This window comes from Paralichthys olivaceus, chromosome 12 (assembly GCF_024713975.1).
Source record: "Paralichthys olivaceus isolate ysfri-2021 chromosome 12, ASM2471397v2, whole genome shotgun sequence".
In the NCBI taxonomy this organism is placed as follows: domain Eukaryota; kingdom Metazoa; phylum Chordata; class Actinopteri; order Pleuronectiformes; family Paralichthyidae; genus Paralichthys; species Paralichthys olivaceus.
The window spans coordinates 880,424-891,280 of record NC_091104.1 but is presented as its reverse complement, the minus strand read 5'-3'; the positions used below and the strand labels follow the sequence as shown (position 1 = coordinate 891,280).

General features: G+C 40.9%; 1 protein-coding gene across 1 annotated transcript; it reads left to right on the top strand.

Moving 5' to 3' along the window:
• Positions 1–2,885: 2,885 nt before the first annotated feature.
• On the top strand, positions 2,886–8,087 carry LOC138412421 (uncharacterized). Its single transcript, XM_069536269.1, has 3 exons — positions 2,886–3,087; positions 3,374–4,333; positions 4,447–8,087. Exons 2-3 carry the CDS (start codon positions 3,812–3,814, stop codon positions 4,924–4,926), a joined length of 1,002 nt encoding a protein of 333 aa, XP_069392370.1. The 5' UTR covers positions 2,886–3,087; positions 3,374–3,811; the 3' UTR covers positions 4,927–8,087.
• Positions 8,088–10,857: the final 2,770 nt, after the last annotated feature.

The following is a 10,857-nucleotide window of genomic DNA, read 5'->3' as shown; positions in this document are numbered from 1 at the left end:
GAGATTTATTTAAGATTTCTACTGGCGATCCTTAAAAATAACCCTGAGAGATTTCAGTTTTTGAATTTCCATTGATGGTGCAACATTGTTCATTTCAACAGTGTGACATTTCTTTATCCACAGTCCACTAATCATAAGGCCTCTCCTCTTTCAAGATTTCTTGCTTGTATGTTTTTTCTTACCTTCAAATTACATCATAGATGCATTATTCATTGTTCTCACTATCTGAAAATCAAAAGCAAATTTGCCCCTTATTAAGTCTCTGTCTATATGTGGATTGCGGCAGGAACCAGAGTAGAAGAATTTTTGGATGAGACAGGGTCAACCCAGTAGGCAACTGAATGTACTGGTCGAGCTTTCACAATAAGCTACCATGGGAAGCTGAAGCATAGCACACGCTCAACAGATGATGCAAAACCATTAAAGAAATGGAAGGTAAGCAGTAGTAGGGTTGTGGTTATATATGTCAGTGCTGAGAGATAAGACAGTGGTGTATCCATTCAAGTCTTTTTGTCAACCAAGATATCTTGACATCTTGTCTGGTAGGGTCAAATGCTGTGTTCAGGTTGAGGAAAAATATTCACAGAGAATGTTGAGATGATCTTGTTCTCAAAATGCATTTTAATATTTATGTTTTGATGGTTGTTAGAATAAAATAATGAAGAGCAAAAGCAAAATAAATTGGTCATGAGACTTGTATGTTTTGCTGTTGACCACTTGTAAAAAGTACTGACCCGGGATAGAACACAGAAAATATGTTGTGTTCTGGTGTCATCAAAGAAATATAATAATAATAAAACTTTAATTATGTGGGGGAGGGGGGCGGCTGTGGCTGAGGGGTAGAGTGGTCAACCTCCAACCAGAGGATCTGCGGCTCAACCCTCCCCATCTGCATGCCGAAGTGTCCTTGGGCAAGATACTGAACCCATAAATGGCTCCTAATAGATGTTGAACGCACTAATTGTAAGTCGCTTTGGATTAAAAACATCTGCAAAATGACATGAAATGTAATGTAATTTATATAGCACTTATCAAAAACAAGTTTACAAAATGGTTCACAAACAGAGAAGCAGAAACATTACATACTCAAAGAAATAAGAAATCTAGTTAAAACCATATTATAAAAATTTGTCTTAAAAGAGGACAATGAGGTAGCTTGTCTGATTCCCAGTGAAAGGTTATTCCATAGTCGTGGAGCCCTTACTGAAAATGCTCTACCGCCCTCGGTTTCACACTTTACCCTGGGAACCAAAAGCAACAGTTGATCTGTGATCTGAGATTACAAGCAGGTATGTACGGTCTTAGAAGGTCAGTGATATAAGAAGCAGCAATGCATCTAAAGGATTTAAAAAGTAGCAATAACATTTTTAAATCAAGTCCGAGTGTGACAGGCTGACAGTGCAATGAGTCGAGAATGGGTATCCTGTGTTCATACTTTCGAGTTTTTGTAAGAACTCCTGCTGTGGTATTCTGATCAAGATGGAGATGGTGGATAGATTTCTGGGGCAGTCCTGCAAATAATGAGCTACAGTAATGTAGATGTCTGGAGACAAAAGCATGAATAACAGTTTGTATCACGGTGAGGTGTGCAGGAAGACCCGAAATGCAGAAGGTAGACAAAAGGTTTCCTTTAATTATGGCAAAGGTACTTACAGCTAACAAAACAGGGTAAAAAAAAAAACAAATCCAAAAAAAAGAAAAACACTGGAAACCAGAAAATAACACAAAAAGCTAAATTGAACGAATATAGTGACAGGATAGCAAGATCAACAAGGGAAACATGATGCGACATCATCGCTGAATGTGAGAAATTATCTAATTTTGGCAATACTGATTTGACTAATAGCTGATTTGATGATATTGTTGACATGTTTTGAGAAATCCAGGTCTGAATCAAAGACTACACCCAGGTAGCCCCTGGGATGATAAGGGCTCATTTACAGCATCCCTGTGTGATTTAGGTCCAAACACTAAAACTTCAGTTTTATCATTTTTCAGCATAAGGATGTTGCAAGACATCCAGGATCTTATGTCTGCAAGATAAACTATGAGTTAAGGAGAGGTCTGATGGATTAACGGATAGATATATCTGGGTATCATCGGCATGAAAATGAAAGGAAATGTTGTTATTCCAGATAAGATGGCCCAGTGGTAACATATATTAAAAACAGTAATGGACCAAGAACAGATCCTTGAGGAACGCCACACGTGATGTCCTAGAAACTGGAGAGAGCATTCCTAATCAATACACAAAAGGATCTGCCATTAAGGTAGGATTTAAACCACTTAACAGCTGTCCCGGTCACTCCTACTCAGCTTTCAAGCCCTTTAGCATTCCACAATCTACAGTATCAAATGCAGCAGAAAGGTCGAGCAGCACCAGAAATGTACAAAGGCCAGCATGTGAGTTCATCCTAGGGTCATTAATAACTTTCAAAAATGCAGTTTCATTACTGTGAATGGGACTGTAGATGGGCTTGCAAGGGTTATTAGTTGCGCTCACTAGTACTATAGTGATGCTACTGAACAGCAATGTGCCAACAATGCTGCACATTTGACTTTTTTCTATATGCTTGCCTCCCTCTTCCTTTATTATTTTCTCATCTCTGTTGGAGTTGTAATTGTACAAACGCTGAATTTAATTGAAAAGAATGGATTCACAGAATGATTTTTTTGAAAGAAATGTCATTATTGGATTTTCCCAATGACCAGCCGGTGGCATCATCTGACAGAGAGAGAGAGAGAGAGAGAGAGAGAGAGAGAGAGTGAGAGAGAGAGAGAGACCTGGAACTACGCCTTTGACATTGATGTGTGTGACTCTGAAATAGATCAACGGATGATGAGTATGTGTTTTAGAATAAAGCAGATCATAGCCAAATAGCTCACCTCTTTAAGACAAACAAAACTTTTGTCAGTGAAACCACACACACGAGATACGTCTCTCTGGCAACTTTTGACCGTCACAAGATAATACTCTACAACAACGTCTGTACACAGCTACAGAAGAAAATACTCTACAGAAACCTTGTTTATACACTGCAGTACCTTTTAATCAACATGGAGAGGATCAACAGCTCAAAATATGAGGTAAGACTTTTCTAAGGAGGAGAGTTTGAGGCAAACTTTACTTAAGTGTTATATTTGTTCAAACCACCTTAGATTTTCTTTCATTTCTTTATCTTAACAAGGGGATGAATTTTCACCAAACCCATCACAATAGTTGTCTGACATTCAGAATGAGTAACATTTTGTGTCCGTATGTAACAGTAGTTTGCCTGACATGCTGCTCCTGTTCACTTTGCTATTGTGAATCAGAAGAAACACCTATTTGGGAGTGTGCTTTAATTTGTTCTTTGTATGTTGTGTCCTTCAGTCACTTGGACAAGTGCAACCCAAAGATTCAACCCAGCGACACAGTTGCAGCAAAAGTAAAATGCTGCAGGACCTCCGTCAAGCCCTCCAGGACTCGAAGAGGGAGAATCAGGAGCTGGCAGCTGAAAACGCCCGTCTGAAGGAGCTGGAGGCTGAAAACGCCCGTCTGAAGGAGCTAGAGGGTGAAAACGCCCGTCTGAAGGAGCTAGAGGGTGAAAACGCTCGGCGGGAGGAGTTGGAGGTTAAAAACGCCTTGCTAAGGAGGCTGGAGGTAGAAAACGCCCAGCTGAAGACTGAAAACAACTGCCTGGAGGAGCTGAAGGCTGACAACTACAGGCTGCTGGGGATGGAGATATAAAGCACCTGGTTAAAGGCTGTAAACACACGGCTGAAGGCTGAAAATGCCCAGCTGAAGGGGGTGGAGATAAAAAACACCTGTATGGAGGAATCAGAGGCTGACAATGCCCAGCTGAAGGTAGAAAACGCCCAGCTGAAGGCTGAAAAAGACCGTCTGGAGGAATCAGGGGCTGGAAAGTACAGGCTGATGGGGATGGAGATAGAAAGCAACAGGTTGAAGGCTGAAAACACACGGCTGAAGGCTGAAAACGCCCGCCTGGAGGAATCAGAGGCTGAAAATGCCCAGCTGAAGGTAGAAAACGCCCAACTGCAGGAGCTGGAGGTAGAAAACGCCCAACTGAAGGCTGAAAACAACCGTCTGGAGGAGCTGAAGGCTGACAACTACAGGCTGGTGGGGATGGAGACAGAAAACACCTGGTTGAAGGCGGAAAACATGCATCTTGAGGAGCTCAAGGTAGAAAACACCCATCTGAAGGAGCTAGAGGCTGAAAACGCTCGGCTGGAGGAGCTGGAGGTTAGAAATGCCTTGCTAAGGAGGCTGGAGGTAGAAAATGCCTGTCTGAAGGAGCTGGAGGCTGAAAATGCCCAGCTGAAGGGTCTGGAGGTACGTTACAGATCAGCTCATTCTGATTTGAATAATATTGGATTGTTGATTTGTTTCAGATTCAGACTTTGAAAAAGAATAGTGTGAAACTTATGCTGTCTCTGTCTTTTCAGGAACAGGCCTTGAAGACCGACAGCTACAAGGGCTGGGCCAAGAAGGAGAAAGAGGAGAAGAAAGAAAGGAAGAAGAGAGATGAGGAGGAGAAGAAAGAAAGGAAGAAGAGAGATGAGGAGGAGAAGAAAAGAAAGAAGAAGAGAGATGAGGAGGAGAAGAAAGAACGAGAGAAGATAGAGAAGGAGGAGACGAAAGAAAGGAAGAAGAGAGATGAGGAGGAGGAGAAAAAAAAGAAGAAGAGAGATGAGGAGGAGAAGAAAGAACAGGAGAAGATAGAGAAGGAGAAGAAGAAAGAAAGGAAGAAGAGAGATGAGGAGGAGAAGAAAGAAAGGAAGAAGAGAGATAAGGAGGAGAAGATAGAAAGGAAGAAGAGAGATAAGGAGAAGATAGAAAGGAAGAAGATAGAGAAGGAGGAGAGCAAGGAGACGATGAGCAGGAGGTTCCGCATTTTTCTCGCCAAATGCTGTAACTTCTGCTAATCTCTGACTTGCACATCTCAAGAAGTCTTCATCTTATCAGCTACACACATGTTATTTAGGCTGATTGAAGAGTAGTGTTTGTGATTGTTGTGATTTGGAGAGTATAGAACATGGTTAAATCTATATGTTCCATACGAGCATGATTACATAAAATAAAATAAAATCACTCATACAATAAAAGAAACACAAAAACTAAGTCAAGCTATTATGTCTTACTAAGATTATCATTAACACTATCACAGATTACAATATTATAAACAAAATCCTATAATATGCAAATATATAAGAAAAGACATAAGAATGTATCACACTGCAGCTCCTCCACAGCGTCGACTCTCAGAGTAGTGTCGATGGTATGTTGACTCTGGACATGTTATCACAGTGTCCTTGTTCAGAGTCCTTCGGTAAATTCTTATTGTCCCTGTTTGAGTGTCTGAATCCCTTCAGCACATCGAGGTCCCTGAACAAATAATCACCCTCACAGTGGTCTTCCCCCAATACTGTTCTAGAAGGGAAGAAAAGAAAACACCAAACAGTATCTTTTGCAGAAATAACAGATGTCAATTGAAACATCTATGCAGATACCCTATGACTAATTATGAGTCACATTTTCTATTTCCCCCCTTAAATCATACCCACTATACTAAGAAACTAACTAAATAACAAAACAATAACAGAAATAAACGTCAAGACTATAATGGGAATAAATATTCAAAATGGATATGTCTCCACCAGTTCGCCTTCTATCACCACTTCCTCATCAATGTCCGTATCAGTCCCATATAATAATGGCATCTGAGTATTATCTCCAGGCATCACAACTCCTACCCATCTCAATATCATAACCTTCGCAAAGGTCAACAGCAGCGTACAGAAACAAAACATCACACTCAATGATATATGAAGCGCTGCCAAAACCTGAATCAACAGTGTTCCTACAGGTCCTAATTTCTCCTGCAACCAACTATTTGCAGACCACCCAGCTTCCGATGGACCAAATGCATCCCTTATACGCCTTAAAGCATCTATGACACATATTATCAGAATTATCAGGAATCAAAGTATAACAAGCATCCCCAGTTAAGTTCAAAGCCACACATACAGTAGGCCACCTTGTTTGGCCAAAATGTAGTCAAGAGCCATGTCATGTTTCAAGTCCCTTTTCTTCCTACTTCCAGAAATAACATCAGATTGGATTTCATCAGGTACCTTTCCCTTCTGGACAGTAAACACCTCATAAGGGAGTTTCAACGCGCCATGTAACAGAATTCTGTCCATCCATACGGTAAAAATATGTATGCCTTATCATCACAAACCCACCAAATATCTTTATTAAATTCTGTAAATTCTCTATAGTCACATTTCCAGGCAAAATTTGGTTCTGTACCATCCAAGTTCTACTCTGTTTACAATGTGGTACACGAAAAGTCATACAAGTTATCAATAGCCTCATGTTCACGCTTACCCAAGTCCATCATATACTCATCACAATCTGATATTCCCATAAACATCCCAGGCCCATTATAAGTATCATTTGAACAAAAACAGCTGTTAGCCACATCCATTGCATCAGGGACCGCCGTTATCATATTTTCCTGCCGATCAAATCAATTCATATATGGTAATTCTCCCAACCAAAAACAATTAAGTCTAGGTCTAAACAGATGCACTGACAAAGCCATCACTTTATCATTTGCTGATTGCTGCTGATACAACAGCCATGATAGTGCATAAGATTGACACACACTGGTTAGTGGTTCTGGCACCGTCTCCAAAATTGAAGGCCATGTACCTGGTGATGGAACTTTTATGACACATGGACAGTTGAATTTCCTAACCGATCTTACGGAATGAGTTAACTGCTGGAACAATAAGTTCCTTCCTGCCCATGGGTCTGCAATTTATAACACCGAAGAATCAAATCCAAATGCCTTCCACTTAGTCTCTCTCTTCTGTAATGTATGGGATTGATCAGTCATATCTCCTGGTGTCTGGTCAGAATCAAAAAACGTATTTTTCACATCTGAAATAGTTTTCAGAGCTGCCACTGATGAATCATTCTCTTCCACCATCTGAAAAATCTCATCACTGTTCATACTAGGCTCTATCTTTAACATTCGCTTCTGTGCTTCATCTACTTCCCCCTTAAATTTCAAAGATGTCACAACAAGTGTCTGCATCATATTTACAAATTTTGTAGACGTCAAAGATGTTGTCACTGTTTTAGTATTCATCCCCTTTAAAGTCATAGCTCTAGCGGTAGCCCCAGTTGATGTATTGACACTCTTAGTTGTTTCCCCAACAATTTGGAGTTCTAAACTCTTATTTTCATCTATGACCACTAGAGTCACTATAGAAAACCCTGAGTCCCAACTCTGACCCTTAACTCACAAACTGTGGATCATAAAAAGAACATTTATAATCACCTTGATCTTCCTGCTGGGGCTTATATACATAAATGCTACAATCTCCTTCAACCTTCAGTCTTCTCTTGTCGTTAATTAACACATACTTTCCTAATGATAATGTGCTTGACAGATCTAAAATTCTGCCATGACCATCATCCCAGTGGGCTCTAAGCTTCCCTTCACCAATGTTTTCTCCTGTACACTGGCATGGGAGCTGAACTGATTTCCCCAAGGTCACTTCAACTCTAACTCTTGTCACGAGATTTGTTTTGGTGTGACCCTTTTCCGAACTGGTCTTGGACTCCTTTGTCTACCTGAATGTCTTGCAGTGGAATCATAACCCTTCGTAAGCACATACCGGCATTGGCAGCTACAAAACAGAGAGCAACAGCAGCGCAGTAGAGAACTCCTCGACCTCTCCACCTTCAACTCTCAGGCCTCTTAATGAGTCTGAAGCTAAACCTGTGCCTCCAGTTCCACAGGCTCTCAGAAAAGCAGCTTCTGATGAGGATGATGATGAAGATACAGTCAGCATTGTGGAGATCGGCTACCCCATGCTGATCGAGCAGCTGAAGGCCCACAGGTGTTTGGAGCTCTACATGGATTACTCTGAAAAGTACTCGAAGAAAACGACAGAGGATGGGGTGCAGTCTGCAAAGTCTGTGATGCATGTGAAAGCCAGATTGAAATATTTCAAAGTGACTGACACACTCATAAATGAAGTGAGCTGTGAATAAATGATTTTCTCCAAGACTTTGCCAAGAAATAGTAATTTTGATATAGGTCTGTAATTAGGTCTGTAATGTAGGAACTACACCAGAAGAAAAATACTTAAATATTGTTAAAATGTCAGCGGATAAAAACATACAAACTTCTTCACAATTTGGGCTCTGATGCTGGAAACCCCTGATTTAATTGTCCTAAATAACTTGGGGTTGTGAGGATTTGTGGTGATAAGGCTTGACAAATATTTAGACCTTTCATCTTTAACAGTGTAACATTTTTAGCACTCTTTCAAACATAATAAATTGGCACTGCCATTTCAACATTTTCCATTTCCTCTTAGCACATCAACACACGAATAAGCCATGAGTGATAATTCAAATCAAAAGTATGAATAATATCAAGACAGTCAGAGGCAAATTTATCATTGTAGTTGTCAATGTGAATATTTAAGTCCCCTTGAAGTACAACTTTATCATAACTAGTAGTAGAGATGGAAAGTAGATGAGCAAATTCAGTCACAGTCCCAGATTTGGGAGGGCGATATATAGTAAGGCGAAAAAGAAAGAGGTGTGGGAAATAGTGAATGAGAGTACTTAAAATGTCATAAAATTACCAACATGAAAAGGTATACATCTAAGGGCAACTTTATAAATGACAGCAAGTCCCCCTCCCTTTCCAGATAACCTAGGGCGGTTCCACAATGCATATCCGCGGGGACATGCGTCAAGGAGAGGGACATCAGTATCTGATATCAACAAGACCAAAACAACAAAGGACTTTAATAGGAAACCATTAAGACAGTTATTACTAGAACCACTGACCAGTTTTGTCTTGATAGTGATTAGGTCAGATGGACTGCCATGCCTACAAGTGCCATAAAGAGCCGGAATAAGCGGCACCTTTGGTGAGTGGTTAGCCAACCAATCATCATTTTGAGGTTTGCTGTGTGGAGACTTGTTGCAAAAAACGAATACACTCAGAGGAATTAATAGTAATAGTCAGATTTTCTGCAGAGACACACTGAGGTCGACTTCTGTGCCTAGGGGGATTTAAAAATAACAGAAATGGTGTGAGCAGAAAAAACGACTGTAATTTGAAATGTTGGGTCCTGGCTCCTCATGAGCAATTGAACGAAGGAAACAGTCAGGCTGGTGCTAGGATCCGAGGGACACCAATAGTGATGGGAATGGTAAGTGGGAGTGGACAATGTGGGCGTGTTGTGGTTTTGGCTACCTGTTAGTGGGGCACGGGGTGGATGACCGAGGAAATATTTGCTTACAATAGTTTTGTCCCCAACCAGTTTGGATTAATACCATTGTCTCTGAATAACTGCCTCTGTTCCCAGAAGATGTTGAAGTTGTCAATGAAGGAGACACTGTGATTAGCACAGGCTGATGAGGGCCAGGTTTGATGAGACAGGAGCGGGCTGAAGTGCCCAACACCGCTGCCACAGGAGGGGATGGGTCCAGATATGTAACTGGATGCAGAAAGTCACTTCAAAATCTCAGACTGCTCAGACTGGTTCATTGGCCAGGATCTCAAGGGCTTTAGCCTCAATATCGCAGACAGTGGCACCAAGGACGCAGCAAATTATGCAGAATTGGAGATGGAGTCACCTATGAACAGAGTTGTTACCTGGTGTGAATTTGTCTTGTGGACAAGGAGCTGCTCACCCTGGAAATGGAGTGGCGGTGTGGACCACAGGGACCCAAGACTGGGTTCACCAGTTTGAGATGACTTTTGCTTTCTTACGTGGAGATGCTGGAGAAGCAGACATGAGAAGATGAGAAACTGTGGTTAAGTGGTGAGGATGGTCAGTAACGGTACTGAGACAACCAACAGACAAAGGCATACAAACCGAGATTCATTTGTATTAAGGTGAATAGACCATTTTATGTTACTTATTTTGACTTTACCATCTGCAGCCCCATCAGAAATCGAGATTCATCAGACCAGGCTAGTTTTTCAGTCATCACCTGTCTGTGTCACTACAGCCTCATATTTCTGTTAGTTGACAAGAGTGTGGAACCTGATGTGGTCTTTCAGCTGTAGACCATCTACCCCAAGTTGGACATTTGAGATGCTTTTCTGCTCACCATAGTTAATGGCTTTCTGTAAGCTGTAACCAGTCTGACTCTTCTCCTCTGACCTCTCTTACCATTGGCTCCACATTGAGTAAAAACTCTACAGACTGTTGTGTGCGAAAATCCCCAGAGATCAGCAGTTACAGAAAATGTTAGCCGTGCCAACAGAGTATGAATTATATGTGATAAAGCGTGCTGTGTGTAGAAGAGCTAGACAAATGTGCCTGTGAATTGGTAAATGTGACTTGTACTGTAAAGCGGTTTGAGTGGTTACATAGTCAATTTACTGATCATGTCATTTTAAATCATGTCAAAGTCACTGAGATCAGATATCTTTATCTGTCTGATGTTTGTTGTGAACAATAACTGAAGACCTGGCTGGTACCTGCAGGATTTATTCACTGCACTGCTGCCAACTGATTGGCTGATTAGAATGAATAAGCAGGGTTACAGGTGTTCTTAATAAATAGCTCAGTGAGTAAGTTTCTGATTTCAGCATTCTTGTTCACCTTCTTGTATCGTTGGAGTAGTTAAGTCCTGGGTCTTGTACATCGTGTCTAATATCTGCATTGACTTTCCAAGTGCATTAATATGTCAGTGGAATTACTTTTAGCTTGACTGAATTACCTTTTCTATTTAGATAGGCTACAGTCAGCTACAGTTTGACATTATGTGATTGTGTCATCATCTTTCTTCTTTATTCTATTAAAAGA

Excerpts from the sequence above, each read along its gene's own strand:
- LOC138412421 (XM_069536269.1), top strand. The coding sequence starts at position 3,812 with ATGGAGGAATCAGAGGCTGACAATGCCCAGCTGAAGGTAGAAAACGCC. Across the intron at positions 4,334-4,446 it reads CCCAGCTGAAGGGTCTGGAG|GAACAGGCCTTGAAGACCGA; the intron begins GTACGTTACAGA and ends CTGTCTTTTCAG.